The 21,331-nt window shown below is 34.9% G+C and overlaps 1 protein-coding gene across 6 annotated transcripts in view; it reads left to right on the top strand.

Annotated features, from left to right (window-relative positions):
• DGKB (diacylglycerol kinase beta) overlaps window positions 1-21,331 on the top strand; it is a gene marked incomplete at both ends in the record, with an annotated part of 464,423 nt that overhangs the window by 28,260 nt on the left and 414,832 nt on the right. For 4 of the 6 annotated variants that reach the window (XM_079785451.1, XM_079785454.1, XM_079785452.1 and 1 more), the window contains 2 exons: window positions 16,769-16,845; window positions 20,851-20,871. In XM_079785451.1, coding sequence (XP_079641577.1) covers window positions 16,769-16,845; window positions 20,851-20,871 — 98 coding nt within the window. The remainder of the gene's footprint in view (window positions 1-16,768; window positions 16,846-20,850; window positions 20,872-21,331) is intronic. The other 2 variants (XM_079785453.1, XM_079785456.1) reach the window with 1 other exon arrangement.

Here is a 21,331-nt window from a genome sequence, read left to right on the forward strand (position 1 = left end):
TGACTGTTAAGACATTTTGCTGTGGGAAGGCAAAGCAAATGATAGGTCTGAAGCAAGGTAAATGACAGTCCAACTATCAGCCAGGATTCTGTCAAGGCTTCCTGCCTTTGTAATCAAACCTATTCCTTCTTGGAACAGCAATAACAACCCCACCCACCTAGTTGGCTATTTTAAGTAATACGGTATTGAAAACTGTCAGAATATTCTTTAGACAGTTCCAACTGGCAAACTGCCCTCTGATCTGTGATTCATTTTACTGTCCATTTTTTATTGCTTTGGAACATTTGACAAAGGAATTGCCAATAAGAAGACAGATGTGCTCATATTTCATTTCTGTGCTCATATTTCATGTTGTATGTTAAAGCTGAAAATAACTTCTGGTGAACCTTTTAGAAAAGCACATCAAAGACTTAATTTTCAAGAGGCACCAAATAGCTTTACTATTTATTTCAAATATATTTATGAATATTAGCAAAACAACACTGAATATGCTTCCTTAACTGCACTTCTGTTGTCTCTCTTCAGGACTGGCATGCACTTACTCGGCCCCACAGTGTTATTCTGTCACCCTCTTATTCTCATAACCACCCTAGGAAAGGTCTTGTTTTAAAACACACTGTTGGATTTCTTTTACTTATATTAATATTTAAGCTACCTGAGGTGTAAAGTTTTAAAAATCATATACTAGCATAGCATAGCCTAGTATAGCCTAGCCTAGCCTAGTATAGCATAGCATAGCAGTTTAAGGAATATACTAGTAGCAAGTGATATACAGAAATCCTCTAGATTAGTCAGCCCAATTGCTACTTTACTAATTTTCCCATGAGGCTTTGGGAAAATGGGTTCTCACTCAGTCTCTTTAGTTAAAATCACAAGGATAGGATGAGCTACATAGAAGAACACATATGGTAATTAAACGAGATAATGTATGAAGTTATCTGCAAAGTGCTTTAGACACATAGCAAAGCATTATTTTAAATGGTTTAAAATTTTTAATTTGCAATTTTCGTCATACCCAAGAGCCCTTTAGCCTATTTTAAGTCAATTCATTCCTATCTAACCAGCACCTAGCAACCACTGATTTGGTTTTTGTTATTACATAATGTTTTATGTCTTCAAGAATGTCATAAAAATGAAATGAGTAAGTGATTTTTTAAAAAAAGTTTGTTTTGTGGCTGTTTTCTATTTTCTAGCTCCTTTTACTTAGCATACTGCTTTTGAATGCATTGTTGTTGCATGTATCAGAAGTTTGAATTTCTAGACTGTTCAATAGGAGAAGAAAATGAAATAAAAAGCGTAGATATCAGAAATGTCACTATTTGCAGATGACATAATTGTCTATATTAAAAATCTCCAGGAATCTACAAAAATAAAAACCCTCTTTAGCCGAAACCGGTTTGGCTCAGTGGATAGAGCGTCAGCCTGCGGATTGAAGGGTCCCGGGTTTGATTCCGGTTAAGGGCATGTACCTTGGTTGCGAGCACATCCCCAGTGGGGGGTGTGCAGGAGGCAGCTGATCGATGTTTCTCTCTCATCGATGTTTCTAGCTCTCTATCCCTCTCCCTTCCTCTCTGTAAAAAATCAATAAAATATATTAAAAAACACCCTCTTTGAATTATTAATGGAGTATATAATGTTGTCAGGATATATAAATAAGCATCTCAATGTCAATTGCATTTATATCTATTAGCAGTGAACACATGGAAACTGAAATTTAAAACAGTATCACAACATAGAATTAACTTCCTTGCATTCCATGGCCCTTATTTACATCTAAGTTGGCCATATGCCCAGCTATAACATTAATGATAGAAGCAGAATCTCCATTGCAGAGTAGAAATGTACAAGTTAAAGGTGTAGTTAAGAAAAGTTGGAAAAAGGGTAGTGAAGTGAGTGTAGTTAAACAATATTCCCATACTCCATAGAGAACAGATAACTGACACTCTAAAATCAAAGAATCAGTAAATAAAGTTTTTAATGAAATATTTAGTTCTAAAATGTCAATCAGAAGAACTAAAACTAGCAATATAACCAGTATAATTTTTAATATCTATGTGTATGTTGGTGGAAGGTATATATATATAACATTTTTTCTTCTTCTATGTCAGGTAATATATATAGTTATTTTGATGAGAAATAAATGGCTACACACAACAGAAATGGCTAAAATTGTTAATTCTGAGGTTTGTGAAAGACTTTTACTTTTTAAAAATTTTAATTTCCTTTGGTATTGATTGGATATTTTAATAGTTATTTAAACCATATTACTCTTTTTTGTTGTTGTTAGTAATCCTCACCCGAGGATATTTTTTCCATTGATTTATTTTTAGAGAATGTGGAAGAAAGAAAGGAGTTCTTAAGAATAATTACTTATTCTTAAGTAATTATTCTCTGTGAGAGACATCCATTGATTGCCTCACGCACCCACCCGTATGTGCTAGGAATCAAACCCAAGACCCTTTGGTGCGCAGGCCAACGCTCTAACCACTGATCCACACACACCGTTCAGGGCTAACCATATTACTCATAAATGATGATTATAATTGCAGTACTTTCATAATTAAAAATTAAATAATGTTAATAGAGGGCAGCTATTTCTCTTAAAGATGACAAATCTTTCAAAATTTCCCTTTGTTAATTTAAGCATCTGGAATAAAAACAAAACCACGTTTTCTTTTTTCTATTAAGTAACTAATATTTTATTTAAAAGTTACAAAGATGGCCCTAGCCGGCTTGGCTCAGTGGATAGAGCGTCAGCCTCAGGACTGAAGAGTCCCAGGTTCGATTTCGGCCAAGGGCACAAGCCTGGGTTGCGGGCTCAATCCCCAGTCGGGGGCGTGCAGGAAGCAGCCAATCAATGATTCTCTCTCATCATTGATGTTTCTATCTCTTTCTCCTTCTCCCTTACTCTCTGAAATCAATAAAGAAATATATATAGCCGACACCAGTTTGGCTCAGTGGATAGAGCGTCGGCCTACGGACTGAAAGATCCCAGGTTCGATTCTGGTCAAGGGCATGTACCTTGGTTGCGGGCACATCTGTGCAGGAAGCAGCTGATTGATGTTTCTCTCACATCAATGTTTCTGACTCTCTATCTCTCTCCCTTCCTCTCTGTAAAAAGTCAATAAAATATATTTTTTAAAAAAGAAATATATATATATATATTAAAAAACAAAGATGAACTCATATATACATTTAAAATGCAGAGTCATCTGTATATGAATGAAGGGTAAAAGTCAGCTCATTCACCTTTCTTAGCTGAAGGCAAGCAAAGGAAACCAAGGCTCTCTTAGTTGACTGAATATTTTGTGCTTGTGAACGTTGCAGGCGACATCAACTTTTTTCTCCTTACTTTCTAAACACATCAGGCAACTTGAAGAATGGTTCCATCTGCAAAAAGTTATAGAGTTATTCATACTGGAAATGGATTCTTGATTTTTATACAATTCAATGAAATGAGATGTAATTAATAAGCAGCTAGCACACATTTAAAAATAGATTTTAATATGATCTTTATATGACATAAAAATGACAATTTTATGCCAAGTATTTAAGCGAGGTGCTACAGAAAACAACTAAGAGAATAAGTCATGGTTATTAGCTTAATGGAGCTTTCAGGATAGCATAAATAGAAAGTTTTACAACTGGAAAAGGCTGAGAAATTGATCAATTTATTATCTGTATCTACAGATATGAATCCAAGGAACACTTTGGCCCTCTGAATCCTGTGCTCTTTACATTTCAGAGCACATTTCTTCTGCAATCACTTTATCTTGATAATCTTTAAGAGCATGATGTTCAGTAATTATTACAGTGCTAGAAAAACAGAATTTACCAGGAATACCTGTGCCTCCTAATTTATTCATAGGGATATGAAATCTGAATTAGTGTGGCATTTTACTTTGGCATATGATTATTGTGGCTAGACTGTAAGTTGATTTACATTACATTTGAATTATGTTCAGATTCCATACACAATAATAGACACTTCCCACTTACAGGCTGTTATGACAAGCTAAATTGGTTCAAATATGCTAAAGAAAAAATTAGCATGATGTAAAAAAAAACATAAAAATGTATAAAATTTTGAACCCATTTATGCTGCCTTTAGGAGTTTATCCTAATAACAGAATCAAATATGTTCCAAACACACACACACACACACACACACACACACACACAATTATTATACATTTAATATTACTATAAATTTAGCAGTAGTTTAAGTCAAATGTAAGAGACTGGTAAATGAAATTATGGTTCAGCCACACAAGAACACACTATTGGACCAATATTAGTGATTGTAGGATATATCTTTATTAATGTAAAAAGAATTAAAATGTACTAAATGTAAAAGCAGCTTTAAAACGCCATGTAATCTTTAATCCCATTTTTATAATTTTAATCCCAGTTTTGTAAATATGTATTTCTAGACACATATTGAAAATATTCCAGAAGGATATCACTACAGTAATAATAGTAGTCATTTCCAAGTAGAGAAATTATCAATGATTTTATCTTTTTATTGTGTTTTCTGGTTTCCTTTTTAAAATAGGCATTCTTAACTATATAATCATAAAGAATGCAATGATCTTGCCTTTAAATATTAAAATTACATCCCTTAACAGCCCAGGGATACATGCTACTTAACATGATGTCACTGTAGATGGTGTGATCCCAGGCATGTAAAGCAATCTGTGATGGAAAGAAGGCTTGGGAAAGGGAAGAGAGAAATTGGAGAATTCTAAGACAATAACAAATTACTCCTGGAAAATCTCATAAATTTGGATAAATTTAATGTCAATTTTTCTTAGCTGGCCATCTGTCTTTAATTAATTTGGAATTTAATTAAAAATCATGTAATTTGAAGAAGACTATTGCATATGACTATATAGATTTTTTTAATTGAAGAAAAGGGTGATTGATATCCAGTTATAATCTGATTAGGACTCAAATAACATTTGCAAAGGGCCAGTTGTTAAAAAGTCTTCAATCAATAACCTCATTCAGAGTAACATTTAAGCAAAACCTATAACAAAAGGCAGTGATGATAATATATGGTCTTTGATATTTTCATTTACACTGCCTCTTCCCAGATTTTCTGTAATTTCAGATTTTAAGTGGAACAATTTACAGTCATCTATAATTTTACATGTGTTTGAATAATTTGCTTTAGGCAAAGCTCTTGCTAGGTATTAATCAGAAGTTTAATTTCTTGGAATTCTCTTAATTTAAATGGCTTTTCTCCAGACCAGCATTAACTTTGGAGGATAAACTTTCCCCAGTCTTTCTCCGGTCTTTCTATTACAAAACAACCTCCAGGTGATTTCTCCGTGGCTATTAAAACTTTTCTGCCCAATTATTCAGACAGACTTTTAATGCGTACTCCTCCCAGTTCTGTAGGTGAGAGCAAATAACACTAATGCAAGTAAGAGCCAAAAAACAAACAAGGCAGCTGGCTGTCACACATTCCAGTAATTCAAGCCAATTTACAAATGTCACACCATCAGAATAATGAGCTTATTGTCTGTTCCCCCCACCCCCCTTTGCAGTAGACACCACAAAAAAACTTGTGAGGCAATATGTGTTCATAAAAATGTAACTCTCTAATATTAGACATGTTTTTTATCATGATGTTTGACAGGTTGCAATATAAAAAATTTCTCACAGAGGTAGACCGATATAATCATTTCTATTTATGGTTTCTTTCCATTCCTGGTGATCTCATTTTTGTCCACTGCTAAAGCCCTCCCGTAATCCTTTCTAGAACTGGGCGGGGGGGGGGGGGGGGGGGGGAGGATAATTTGATTATATGTTTCTGTGCCCCTCATTGTGGATTACTTTACATTTTAAAAATTGTAAACCTGAGGATGGGACTCCTTGTTCTGAGCAGCTGCAATTGGGGACTGTACTGTTCAGGGTTATTTGGATGCTCTGATCTGCTTGATTAAATTTCATTGCTGTTGTTGTCTTACTCTCATGGTCTCTTGTGTTACTTCCTTTGTTCTTCAGTTACTTTGACTGAATTCACTGCCTATATACATTCTATTTCTGCATAGTAAGTATAGCATATCCATCTCTCTTTATCTGAATCTAGTCCATTATTAAAAACTAGAGGCCTAGCCGAAACCGGTTTGGCTCGGTGGGTAGAGCGTCGGCCTGCGGACTGAAAGGTCCTGGATTCGATTCCGGTCAAGGGCATGTACCTCGGTTGCGGGCACATCCCCAGTAGGGGGTGTGCAGGAGGCAGCTGATCAATGTTTCTGACTTTCTATCCCTCTCCCTTCCTCTCTGTAAAAAATCAATAAAATATATTTAAAAAAAAAACAAAAAACTGGAGGCCTGATGCACGAAGATTCGTACAAGAATGGGCCTTCCTTCCCCTGGCTGCTGGCACCACCTTCGCTTTGGCCGGAGCCTCCTTTCCACCTTCCTACACTGCCCAGAGGCCCAGAGTGCTGGGGTGGTGCAGAATGCCTGTGTCATTGCCATGGTGATGATGCAAGCATCCCGCCCCCCAGCCACTTGGCGCCTGTGTATGCAAATTAACCTGTAATCTTTGTTGGGTTAATTTGCATACTCACACCTGATTGGATGGTGGGCGTCACAACTGTATAGTCAATTTGCATATTTCTCTTTTATTAGTGTAGATGTGTTGAATATTGATTTTTTAAATAGTAAATAATCCTTTAACAGGGAAAATAATAATGCATTTCCAGCCTATGAATACACCCATCCAAATTTTCTCAAGTAATATTAAATACTGAAACACCTATAGAAAACTTAACAGAGACTTTTGCATAATACAAAGCACTAAAGCGCCAATTATTTAATAATTTAACATCTAATTATCTAGCACTTTATGAGCTTATTAGTGCACATGTGTGCAGTACTCAATGATACTGCTGTGTAGAGTATTAGATACAAATTACCTTTCTTTCTAAGCAGAAACTTGAAGTATGAATAATGTTAAATACATAATGAGTAAAAATAACCCTTAAACAAAACAAAAACAAAAAAGAGTCAAGGTAGTTAAAAAAAAAAAAAAAAATATATATATATATATATATATATATATATATATATATATTGATTTCAGAGAGGAAGGGAGAGTGAGAGAGAGCTAGAAACATCAGTGATAAGAGAGAATCATTGATAGGCTGCTTCTTGCATGACCCCTACTGGGGATCAAGCCCGCAACCAGGAGGGAATCAAACCGTGCCCTCCTGGTTCATAGGTCAACACCCAACCATTGAACCATGGTAGTGGCGGGAGCCAAGGTAGTTTTTACAAACAAACCCTTGTAGACTTCCTGATTAAAGTTTAGTGGTGAAAAGAGAGGTAGAAGATTAAGTGAAAGCTGTTACTTGCTGAAGGGGAATGATGAGCCGGAGGGAGCTGGTGAAGGGGTGGGAGAGGCAGGAAGTAATGCCTGTTAGGCTATGTCTAAGTACAAGGCATGTCTGAGTACCAGTGGGCAATTTTCTCCTGTGGGCTTTTCTGACGATGGGAACACATAGCTGTGAACTGTCCACTAATGCCATAGACAATAGTAGGAGACTTGAAACTCAAATTCCACATCTGTTTCCATTCACTTTGTTGGTGGCAATGTAATTGGTGATAGTGTGAGAATATGTGATACTCATATTTATGTCATCATCACATACACTTGCCAAATTATTTTTTTGTGCACGATCTAAAATTTATTTAAAGATTTGAATTAAGTTTTTATGCTTTCTCTTCTTCTAATCCGTAGAAGAATTAAGTTGAGCAAAGTCCTTGCTGTAATTCCTCACTATTTGTATATGAACTGTTCTCCAACTGTTCTCCACTGTCCATAGTAGGAACTCTGACCTCTCTACTAAGAATTATGGGAGTTTGGCAAAAAATGTATAGAGCATTGTCGTTTTTTCAAACTTTAAGGCAGGAGATCTGTTCTGTAGCCCAGTTGATAAATTTGAGTAACTTCTTGCTAGCAGGACCATTTATTTAATTCTTCATCAGAGCAAAGTATTCTACTAAGGTGTAAAAAAAAAATCCTCTTACTCGGAAATGCCAATAGTGTTTTTTTTTTTTTAATATTTGAAAGCAAATTATAGCAAAGTCTGTTGGAAGTTGTAGCAAATATTCCAATGTGATAATGGATAATGCAGATTGTAGGAGGTACCATTTAATAAAAAACACCACCATAGATTTCCCTTTGAGCACTGCATAACAGGGGCATTCATGGGAACTAAGCCCCAACATCCATACCCATAGTGTTTGTTCTCCAGTCTACTTTCTGCCCAATAATTTTTAAAAATATAAAAATTCATTGTCACATTATATAGGTAAAGTTCTCAGTTTAAAGATGCCAATTTTAGTTTAAAGGAAACTTGACCAAAACTTATTACTTACGACTGGGCAATTTGACGTGTCAGAAAAACATTTATTTTATGCACTGCAATGTTGCTTTCTCTCTCCTTTTTTCCCCAGTTTATCTGATAGTGGGATTAGAAATTTTCAAATGCCTCAATCTGAACTTTCTATTCCAAAGGCTCTACAGAAGTGGTTCTCAACCTATGGGGTTGCGACCCCACAGGTTGAGAACCACTAGCAGGGTCGCCAAGACCATCGGAAAACACAATTATTTACATTATGATTCATTAACAAAAGCAACATTACAGTTATGAAGTAGCAACGAAAATAATTTTATGGTTGGGGTCACCACAACATAAGGACCTGTATTAAAGGGTTGCGGCATTAGAAAGGTTGAGAACCACTGATCTAGGGTATCCTTATCATTGAGTCATAGAATGGTGTGGCTGGAAGAGTCCTTAGATATTGTTTCTTCTAATCTCCTCAGTATTAGAGGAAGCAAATGGAGGGGCCTTCTGCTACTATTCATAGAATTTATAATACTATCAATAGTATGACAGGACTATCCTATAGATCATCTAAGAGCCAGGTCAGGAAGCAAATCTCTCAACTACTTCTAATTCCATATACAGCTGTACCCCTTCTTTTCACATTGAAGCTTTTTCAGTCTCCAGAGGCATGGTAAAGATGAGTAGAGCCCTACCCTGTTTGGCTCAGTGAATAGAGCATCAACCCACAGACTAAAGGATCCTGGGTTTGATTCCGGTCAAAGGCATGTACCTCGGTTGCAGTCTCTCTCACACCAATGTTTCTCTGTCTCTCCCTCTCCCTTCCTTTCTCTGTAAAAATCAATGGAAAAATATCCTCGGAGAGGATTAACAACAAAAACAAAAAAGATGAGTAGATACATCAAACCACAAAATAAATATGGCACATTTCCTTGAGTTCTGTTTTGAATTTAAAACTTAGGGGACAATATTTGGGGGTTTTATGTTCTTTAAAGTTCATATATGAGCATATTACATGTAAAAAATATGTATGCCAACAAAATACATAGAATTTTGTTTTCCCATTTTGCCATATATTACGTTTTTTGGTCAATGTACAGAGGTGAGAATTTTATGGTCAATGACTAATAGTAAACTTTGGGTATTTTGTATTGTCTTAAAACAGGATGTTTTACACCATTGTTGTCAGAATGTCTAGTTTCTCATTAGGTGTTTTGCAACCCACATAAGAACTTTAAAAATAAATGAAATGAAGCTTTCATTTGCTGAACTAGTGTGGGTTTAAAATTTTTTAATAAGGTACAGATTCAAAATTATAACTCAGAGTTGCATTTCATTAAATATTTTGATTAAAATGCATTTAATGATTGTGCTTAATTCTATTAGCTATGAAAGTACATTTCCCATAACAAAAAATTAAAATTGATAATTAAAATATATATGCCAGATACTAACCCCAGCAGAAGCACAGAAAGATATTTTATTAGCGCTATTTACCAATAGCAATAAGGTAACCACAAATAGTGAATAGTAGTTAAGCAGCACTCACCAACTCAAAAATCTGAATATTGAGTTAAAAATGGGTTCATTCATTTGGAGATTCCACATGGTACTTGCGAAGAAACTATTTGAACAGTACTGCATGAAATAATCATTTCTTGAAATTATATGTATTTCAAATTCTAGCCTGTCTTTCTGGGGAAATAGAATAAATATAAATTGCTAAAATCTAGTAAATATCCTAAAATTACTTTTAAAAAATAAAAAAATACAGAGGATAAATGAGCAGTCTTAAAGCCAAAGGAACAAGAAAAAATATGTAACTTCAATCATAAAAGTTGGAAAGTGTCATCAAGGCTGAGAAAGTCTCCAGAATTATCTCACTGTGATTTTTCAACCTCTCCAAAATGAATCAAGTGAGTGCCTGCTGGGGATGTTACAGCCTCATCAGACGGCAAGGGAGGAGCAGAGGAGGTGAAGTGGGGACATGGGACTTCCATTATTTCTCCAGAGAAACACCCTTTTTACGCCACTAATAATGAGGGCTCCATATAGAGCTGAACTACTCGGGCTCTCTATTTTTTCAGTCCCTGGACAAGACAGAAGGCAGAAAAGATGGTCAGTAGCCAGAATTAAATACCGGTATGTCCAAGCGTAATTAGCCATTCAACAGAATAGAGAGGAAAAGGAAAAAAAAAAAACAACAACAACAACAGAAGACAATACTCATAGAAGTACTGTTAACTCACGGGAAACACACATAAAAAGCAAACTGAATTAAAAATCTCTCCTTGCCACATCCGTTTGTGGCAGGTACAGAGAAGGTGGGTGTTTGAGCAGAAGGCAAAAAGCTCTAAAAGTCTCAATAGCTGCCAGCAATTGTTCTCTCTCAAGCTGGAGAGGATGACTGGCAGAGCACACAGGCTTCCTGAATAGAGGTAATCATGGGAAACTCAAATGCAACCCCCTAGAAGTCATTAAAGCATCTTCTTGCTTTCTTCCTTCACTTCTCTGCCCTCTCACTCTATCACCCGTGGGTGAAGAAACCATAATCCAGGTTAATTTTAACTTTTTCCGTTGTCCATTCAGCTTTGTTATCTCCTGGAGAATTTTCAACAACACCTCTCAGTACTTTTCCTCAAATCATCCCCTCACGTCTTTTCTCAGCTGAGGGTTTTACTCCTCCTTCACCTACTGAAACAAAAGTCATCACAACAACAGAACCTGATATACACAAACTGGGCATCTACCTCCCTCCAGCATATGGACCCACATAGTACTATTCTGCTTTCCCGTTTAGGTGAACTGCCCATGCCCTCATGCTAAGCCAGGCCTTCTGCTGTGAATCAGATTGCCTTTTTTCTTACCCACTAAAAGTTAACCATTCTGTAGTTATCCCCTGCATCTTTAATTTCCCTTCTCCACTGGATCATTTCTATCAGCATGCTGTTTTCTTTGCTCTTCTCTTAAAAAAAAAATCTTAAGTTCCTTTTTTGCCATCCAGCTACTGCTCAATTTTTTTGCTTCTCTTGGAGCCACTCTTTCAAAATGAGTTGCCTATATTTGCTGCATTCATTTCTCCCATCTTCTTTTTCTCTTAATGCACACTGCTTGGGATTTTGTCTTAACGACTAAATTGAAATGGTTCTAAACAGGGACATGAATGACTTTCTCCTTGCTAAATCCAATGATGAGGTTCTGCTCCTCATCTTACTTGATATGATATGACACTTGGTTTCCATGACACATTGTTTGTGCTGGATTCCTTACTAATTTACTCAATACGCATTCCTTGTCTCCTTGCAGACCCCTCTTCTTTTCCTGACATCTGAACCTCTGAGTGCTCCAGGTCTTAGTCCTTGGCATCTTTTCTAAGATCACTCTCCATGTGATGTCATATAGTTCTGTGTGATATCACATATTTCTATCACACAGTTCTATGATATCACATGTAGAGTGAAGTTATAAATAACACTCAAATTTTGTTCTTTAGCCCAGATCCTCTCCTGATTCTACTCTTATGTATAATTGCTTTCTTCTTATTATTTTATTATTATTATTATTATTATTATTATTATTTCTTCAATATGTTTTTATTTGAGAGAGAGGAAGGGAAAGGAAGAGAGAGAAACATCAATGATGAAACAGAATCAGCTGCCTCCTACACGCCCCCAACTGGGGATTGAGCTGGCAACCTTGGCATGTGCCCTGACCTGGAATTGAACCTTTAACATTGGAATGTTTGGGGTTTTTTTAGGGTGTTTAAAACTCCAGGCTAGATTTTAGTTAGCACATAAACTGCTACAATGCGACTCTTGCTATTTTTAACGACATATTTATATTTCGTTTTCAATCTCTCTCTACTTCTATTGTAATTCTCCCACAAGTAGATATGAACTTCTGTCTCTTGGTGACTAGTTCTCCAAATATCTTATTCAGTAGTGCTGTAGGTGTTTCTTTTCAGCTGCTGACTACAATTTAAGTAGAACATCTGTTATATCACCTGGGGAACTGCATTAATAAGAATATCAATTTTCAGATCTTCTGGATTTCCAAATTACTATTTTTTACACTCATGACATGAAGTCAGGGTAAATAAATTTTTGAATAAAATGTTCTAATTAGCACTTTTCCCAAAATGCCCCTTGAGCAACAACCAAGAATATATACACACAAACACACACGGAGGAAAATGTAGCAGGGAAGAAATTGCTTATTAACTCTCAATTTTTTGTGCATCCTTTTAAGCATCAGAGCAGTGGGGCAGAGACTGGGAAGATATGGAACATCTGTAATAGTAACAACAATAAATGAACTTAGAAAAATAAGGAAAGCATATAAAATAATTATTGGTAGGTAGGTTTCAATCAGAATCTGATACACCTATGATACCAAGAGGAGGGGTTTATGCCTTCATCCAAAAACAACAGGAAACTTGAATGATGATCAGATGTTTGAAGTCATGTTTAGGATGAAACAAATGAACAGGAATTTGTTGGTCACCAGGCACTTTGCAAGACACAGTTGCATGATCCATATCATTATTCTATTTTTAAGTATTAGAAAACTGAGCCACAAAGAAGTTAAAAATATGCCCAAGGACATTGGGCCAAAAATTCTAGAGCCAGGACTCAAATCCAAATCTATCTGGCTTTAAATCTTTCTATTACTCCACGGGGCGTTTGTGATTAATCTGACAAGTGCATGCGGAGAGGCATTCAAATCACAAAGGAAGCTCATTCAAGATGCATCAGACACCTAAAAGGGCATGAGGTAAACTAAATGTGCTTCATTTTTCATGTAGCATTTTTTTTAGGACCCATTAGTTTGATGCTTCTATTTTCTAAACAGTGCCAAATGCACTTATTGATTTATTTTTATCTTAGAATTATGTAAAGGGAATTAAATTTTCTTTGAAAACCATGTTGAAAATTCAGAACATTTTCTAATTGTGAATTCCTAAAATGTACCAATTTCACTCTTCTGCCATTGTGTATTATGAGTCAGCCAAACATGAGAGGATTCACAGGGGAGCAACTCCTGCCCTAGAGCAGGTGCCAGGAAGACAAGCCATAAGAAAATCTATACTATGGGTCCCCATATACATTTCCTAAGTCCCAGCATATAAAAAGGTGTTTCCTGAACAAAACTACTCCCACTCTTAGGCTCTGTACCACTTTAGTACTCAGATGATACTGATGGTAATGGAAAAGACCATCTAAAATGACCCCATTCTCTCTGTTGTGGTTGTCAATATTAAACTACTTCCTGGTAAGACTGATATACTAGCCAAAGGGCAAACATTGGCATCCAGTATTCTTCTATGAGTCCTCTGCCCTATTAGCCAAGCCAAACATCAGTGCCTCTGGAATTAGCCCCGTGTTTCAGAACTGCCTCAAGTTGCGACCCTTCTTTGCTTTCTAGGAGATCAAATATTTGGTGCTGAGCATCTGTACTGATCCTTTGTCCCAAGTATTAAATTAGCTGTTTGAACCTGGCTGCCCTGCACTTCAATTGTCAATCTTCTTGGATGCCAGACCTTTGTTCTCTTGCAGATATGTATTAAGTGTGAATTGATCTCCCAGCTTACAGCTGCCTGGCTGGCTGTTTGCCCGGATTTCTCAGCCTTGCTCAGCCCAGAATCTGTCACTGTGCTCTTGTACTTGAGGCTCCAATATTAGCTGAAATATGACTGAGATTTTATCTTTCACTCACCTATTATCTATCCATCTAGGCGTCATTTCCTTAGTATCTATCTTGTTCCAGAGGGTAGGTCAGATTTAGTCTTGCATCTTTCCTCCTCTCCATTGCACCATTGTTGTTTTAAACAGACATGATTTAGAATTGACAGAGTAAAAAAAGATAGGAATGTATATAGTGATAGCTAATAGGAAGAATCCAGAAAAGCAGCTGAATTACAAAGTAAGTAAATGTGTACTCTCCTGTGAAGGTCGGTAGAACATAGCAGAAAGATTTTCACAGTGTAGGGGAATTTGGAAATCTAAGCAGATATGTAGACAGTTCATATACAGGGTTCTGTTTAAAGGTTATTGGGCCCAGGCAGGTTTTGTGGGACTCCCTGGTGTTCTATACCCAAACCCCCATCTATAGAATATTGATTGGGCAAGTCAAGACCTCGGTCTTGGAGAGATTAGGCTCCAGAAAATTTATTGCAACAGAAATAGAAGAACAAGACAGTGTTCCCATTTCTAAACTATATTGTGAGGTAGGTATTGGATTATGGGTACATTACAGGTGTCAAAATATTAAAAATGGAACTTGAGATTGGAAAAGAAGCAAGGTGAGTTGGTGCTGGTTCATCTGACTATGAATTAGAGCTCTTTAAATTGTCTCAGACCAAGGTCAGACTTGAGCCTTAGTTCATGGAAACAGCAGTCACAGATGTTGGCTCTTAATTTATTATTTTATTCCAGGTAGTTAACTCACTAAGAATATTCCAATGTAAATAACCAATAAAACACTAAAAAATGACATGAATAATTTGAAGAGTTGTTGTCTTCTCTAGGCATTTAAAAATGATTACTGGATGTGTGTGTTTTTTTACTCCTATAGAAATCTGAAAAGCCCATTTTCAGGCAGTACAGGAAGGCCTATGTATAAAAAAAAACAAATTTTTTTCTTCCCCTTTTATTTTATCATGGGGCTAAGGTATGGTTAAAATAAGCATAGTCTCTTGGGATATGTTATCCCAGAATTTATTCATCCGTATTTGTGTATATCTCTGTAGGTATCTACAGAATGGTCTACATCTATAAATAAGAGGAAGTAAAAGGTATTCTGCTAACTTAAGAGTATCCACAAAGAAGAATTTGGGAATCAGCTTCTTGTCTTTTTAATATACAACTTAGTCTCTGAAGTAGTGCAAGTTTCTGCTAAGGTATATGTTGAAACTATAACTGTAATTTGTTGTAGTGTAGGAATAGCTCTGATCAACCCCAATATGTATTATAATTCTATTGCTTCAGCTTTGTAATAAGTCTGAATACAAGTACAAAAATTAAAATGTGCAAATTCTTCCCCAGGGCAACCTATAATCTAGTAAGGAACTTGCTATAATGTATTAACTATGAGCATAGTATTGGAAGTGCTGGCAAAATATATACTGAAAAAAAAATATAGGAAGCTTTATAGGCTTCAAGCACGTGCGCGCGCGCACACACACACACACACACACACACACACACCAGAATATCTCAATAACAAAGAGAAAACAACCCAATTAAAAAATGGTCAAAAGAATTGAACAGACAATTCTTCAAAGAAGATATACAAATGGCCAACAAGTACATGAAAATATATTGTACATCATTTGTCATTAGCAAATTACTAATCAAACACAAATCAAAACCATTATATCCATTAGGGTGGCCATAATAAAAAAAGTAGAAAATAATGTATCCACAAAATTGTTGAGAAATTGAAATCCTCATGCATTGCCAGTAGGAATGTAAAATAATATAGTCCTGTGAAAATTTGTTGGCAGTTCCTCAAAATGTTAAACATTGAGTTAACCATATGACACAGCAATTTTCCTCTTAGGTATATACCCAAGAGAATTGAAACACATTGGCATGGAAATATGTATGCTTGAATGTTCAGTGCAGCACTATTCATAGTAGCCAAATTCTGGAAATAACTCATTTATAGCAGCTAATGAATGGATAAACAAAAAGTGGTATGTCCACAAAATGAAATATATATAAGTATGATTAAAGTCCTAAAATTTATTTTAAAAATTGGAAAAAGTTATTTAAAATACTTGTGGTAATGTATCTAAACTTTGTTTCATAATTTAATTAAAATAAGCTTTAGTGTTGAGCTTTATGTATGTTTAGAAAATTCTCTCTGAAAAGACCTGCAAAATGCTAAAATCTGTAGCTTGATTCTGAATGGATAACCAATAAAACACTAAAAAATGTGCTTAGCTACACATTTTATTTTTATTTTTTATTCACCAGGGTTATTATTTAGTTAATGTAGTAATATGTGAAAAATGCACTGTATAAATTATAAAGTTTAACAAATACCTATGTTTTCTTTTTTTAAAACTAACTTCATTCATTTAGATGTGATATTATCAAGATAAAGGAGAAAACATACTGCCTACTTATGTATTTGCTCATCAATTTATATAATACGTAGGCAGTGATGCCATTCTTGAGTGTTACACTTGGGCAAAACATTCTTTTTTGTTCCTTTGTTTACTTGTGATTTCCTTTTTCAATTAAATAGTCTTTCAGAAATGGTAAAGAACATTTCACATGTTACTTTAAGTTTTAATCTGTTGCTGCTTATATTTTAAGAGGTCTTTGTTTCTGGATTGGGTTTCATAACCACGGTAGGCATGTGTAAACCATGTTTGTGTTTTCTGTTTCTTACAGATTCTACAAAGAAACTAAAAGATGTTCTTGAAGAATTCCATGGTAATGGTGTACTTGCAAAGTATAATCCGGAAGGGGTAAAACTTCTTTTTTCTTTTAGTTTCATTTAAGTGCATGGAGGAGGAATATCTTAATGAATAGTTCTTAAAAATACATATGCTGCATACCATATACCATAACGTAAAAAAAGTGAAATTTATAATGAAATGTACACTGGGAGATACATTAAATGTTGTGCTTTCTTTTTAATACAAAAATATTTTGCAAGTGTAAGTAACATTTTTATCGTCTGTCCATGAAAGATGTAGGTAATCGACAATATAGTTTTTAGGTCCCTTTTCCTGGAAGTCAGGAAACAGTATTAGATAGAAGGGGACAGAAAGGGTGCCTGACTCTCTATGACCTAGACATTTAAACCCCAGATGAGCACTAGTGTAGGGCAGGGGATTACTCTTTTCAGGGAATTATTCCCTTGACTGGAGAAGGATTTTGTGATTGATATAACTAATCTAATACTTTAAAGAGCCAGCGGGGACAAAAAGAGGGGACTCCCTTCCCCCTATGTTGCTTTTACCTATAATCAGTCCCTGAAATTCTTTCCTTATAAAAACTTAATGTCCTGTTGATTGCTTTTGAACACCATGCTTGAATGAATTCCTTTCCCTCCCTAATTAATGGTTAGATAACCTTCCATTTAATGCCAGCTGAGAGGTGTTACATTTTAAATATTTGATCATCAGGACTGTGAATGCTTTTGCAGCTTCATCAAGTCATAGTAGCCTCTATGGCAGTTAAAACACACTCCCCTTTGCAAAGGACCCTTTTGCCTGAATGTGTTATCTAGCCATCTAGATGGATTTATTTTTGCTGATTAAAGTGTGGTTTGTCTTTTGTTATTGTCATTGTAGTTTTGAATGTTTAGCAGAGCAGAGCTCCTGGATGTCTTTCAACATTGTACTTCTCTGGGATTTTTATAGAACTTACATTTTAGTCAAAACCTAATGTCTAAATTCCAACCTTAAAACGTTCATGTTGTTTTATAATTTTCTATTGATTTCTAGTAATTAGCTATTTTCATGCCATATTTTGTGCTGTCTAAATCTTTTAAAACTCTTTAAGAGTTATTTTCTTTTGAAAAAAATAAAGTTGATATTTAGTGCCTACAAAGTATGGGGAAAATTAGGCAATTTAAAGCTATTCCCATTTTCCTATTATCAGAAAAGAAGCAGACATCTGACCTACATTTCCTCACATTTTATTTTCCAAGATGCTATAGAGAGAAAAGTGTTGCAGGTAAATTTGTCGAATTGAAGATCCCAAAGATCAAGAAAGCAAAGTGGGAAAGTTAAACATGTCAGCTTTACTACAAAACTATAAGACCCCAATATGTCATTAATATTGACATTACCAACTATACTTAAAAAACATGCATGTTATCTAATCTATATGCAGCTATGAAACTGCTTTTTATCCCTTAAGATAGCTGCTGGCTCTAAATTCAATTGAAATGTGATGTTCACATAGTAGCTTTTTTACTTCAGTGATTTCTTATTTAAAGGATTCTCAAGACTTAGTCTTACTGATATTATATATTTAATGAGGATTATCAGTCACTGTACACTGGATTTATTGAGGTAATTGCTAGATTCAGTATTAGACACACAAGTGATGTCAGCCTTTTCAATAATGCAACACCTCTCCATGATGCATTGATCTGTTCTTAAAATGTGTTATTAAAATAATGAACATTTGAAAAATAAAAAAGTTAGATCTCATTATGATCCAAAAGTAATTCTAATTTAAGAGTGGAACCACTTTCTAATGTTAATGCTAGTATGCGTTTTCCCTTCAGGAGAAAATTTCTTTTAAGTTTATATGACTTTGAAACACTAATACGTATTTCACAAAAGCCAATAGGAAATAATTAGGAATATTCAATGTTGAATAAAAAATATTTAAGGCCTTAAGGTTCTCTTCAGAACACGACTCAGTCCAGTTTAAAAAAAAGGTCATTCTAACCATATGAAAGAGTTCATGAAGAATGCATACTGTCAGTTCACATATTGCCTAGTCAAGTTGAACTCAGAATTGTTTGGCATAGATGAAACTTAATGGTCAATTATAGAAGAAAAATTATAAAAGTTATTAGTCTGCCATTAGTATAAATAACTAATCTTTTGTTTTCTAAAATGAACATAGTTACATCATCTACATAAAATGTATTTACAAAGAGAGAACTACATAAGTATTTCTAAAATTACTTCTTCCCTTAAAAATAATGCTGTTTATGTTAGAGTTATTATTTTTATTATTGTTCACTTATATTACTGAATTAATAAAAAGCATCATATCTAAAAACTTAATAATCCAATGAAAATATGATCTGTTTAAATCTATTTTAATATAGAAGATATAGTAAGTATAATATATGAATGATTTATTTGTTTTTAATTCCGATCTTTTAAAGATCATTTGATGATCATTCTTTGAAAAAAAATAAACAAAAGAATCATAAAACATAAAATCTAAACAATTGCTTTAAAGATTCTCTAAGCATAAGAAGTTTAAAAGGTTTTGAGACTTCCAAATATGATTATAGAATTTTTAAATAAAGAAACTTGTTTAAAGAAAAGTAAAATTAATTCCCCAGTTAACTAGCTAAGTTTAAGTTCATGACAATAATCATAATTAAAACCTAATTATCTAGAAACTCAATTTAAGACTGGTGCCCTTTACTCTTCACTACATTAATTAGGCTGTAAAACTTGAGAGATCAAAATAAGGGGAAGCAATACCATTTAATGTATGTGAAATAATAGTACATGGAATGGCATTTTGTATGTAATGATTATGGCATATTCTAGGGCACATAATTGTTACGAACTAGGGCCTATTGGTCTCCACATAATTTTATGTGAATAACATAATGTTAAGGGTATGATTACAACTAGTTTGTAGTAGCCATGCAATCTTAGAGAGAGTGTTCACAGTAAAACAGAGTCAGGGTATAAATTATTCAGAATCACCTGGAGGTGTCTTATAAGACACAGCTTTTTGCTAATTCCCTGAGTTCTCCCCTTAGTTTCTGTGTTCTGGGGGTGGGGTTAGAATTTGGCGTTGGGTGCATCCATCTATCTATCTATCTATCTATCTATCATCTATCTATCTATCTATCTATCTATCTATCTATCTATCTATCTATCATCTATCTATCTTTCTATCTATCTAAATTGGGCCTGGATTTCAAATTCCATTCCAAATTGTTCCATTGACATTTAATGGGAAGAGCCCTAGCCAGTTTGGCTCAGTGGATAGAGCATCGGCCTGTGGACTGAAGGGTCCCGGGTTCAATTCCAGTCAAGGGCACATGACCATGTTGTGGGCTCAATCCCTAGTAGGGGACATGCAGGAGGCAGCCAATCAATGATTCTCTCTCATCATTGATGTTTCTCTGTTTCTTTTTCTCTCTCTCTCCCTCTCCCTTTCTCTCTGAAATCAATAAAAATATATTAAAAAATAAAATGATGGGAAGACATGAAGTAGTGGCATATAAATGAAAAGTCATTTATCTTTAAAGACATGGAAAGAGGCTAGGCATGTTATTCTAATAGAAGGAAACATTAAGAGTAGGGAATTAAGTACTCATTAATATATCTTTACACATGCTGTTATTTTCATAATCTTCTCCAGAAGGTTTTAATTAGACTGTATGTGTTATTCATTGTATTTATCGCATGCCAATTGGAACTGCTTGCTTATTACATCAAAGCTTGATCCAGTTAGTGATTCTCAAACTTTCGCTTGCATCAGAATCACCTGGAGGTGTCTTATAAGACACAGATTTATGCCAGTTCCCCCAGCCTCCCCTTAGTTTCTGTGTTCCAGGGGTGGGGTTTAAAAATTGGTATTTCTGTCAGTTTCCCAGTTGACTCTGATGCTGCTGCTTTGAAAGCACATTTGGTGGCCCATGGATCTAGGGTATGTTTTAAGATCAATCTTTTTAAATTATCAGTGGTAATGAAATAATTAATATAAATGATCTTACATTAATACATGTATTCTTTCTTTCCCTGCATGCACAGAAACAAGACATTCTTAACCAAGTAAGACATTTTCTTTTCTATTCAAATCTATCTTTCTTTACTCTGGTATGAGCTATGAATTATGCATCCTTATCACTGAGCTATACTTATATAACCAATAATACTTATAGGATATACAAGTTTACCTATAATACTTAGAATGTTAAATTTACTGATATTTGTTCAAATCAAAGTCATGGAGGGACTGGTACATTAATTATGGAATCTGAAAGTCCTGTGTGTGGGCTTTAATTTTACAACATTTGAATTTAATTTTCTAATCTCATTGAATATAATCAGGCTCTGGTAGAATAATTTATTTATGAAAGCCTTAATTCATTTATTAATGGGAGGTTCAAAATTGTATTTAAATACGATAATGACTTTGCAAATTTGGTCGCTAGTACTGTTAGAATCTAAGAGGGAAATATAACTAAAATATTGAATTTTGCTCTTCTGGGGAAAAGAGTAATCTTCCTGT

The sequence above is a fragment of the Cnephaeus nilssonii genome (assembly GCF_951640355.1).
Source record: "Cnephaeus nilssonii genome assembly, chromosome: 12".
NCBI classification, from domain to species: Eukaryota; Metazoa; Chordata; class Mammalia; order Chiroptera; family Vespertilionidae; genus Cnephaeus; species Cnephaeus nilssonii.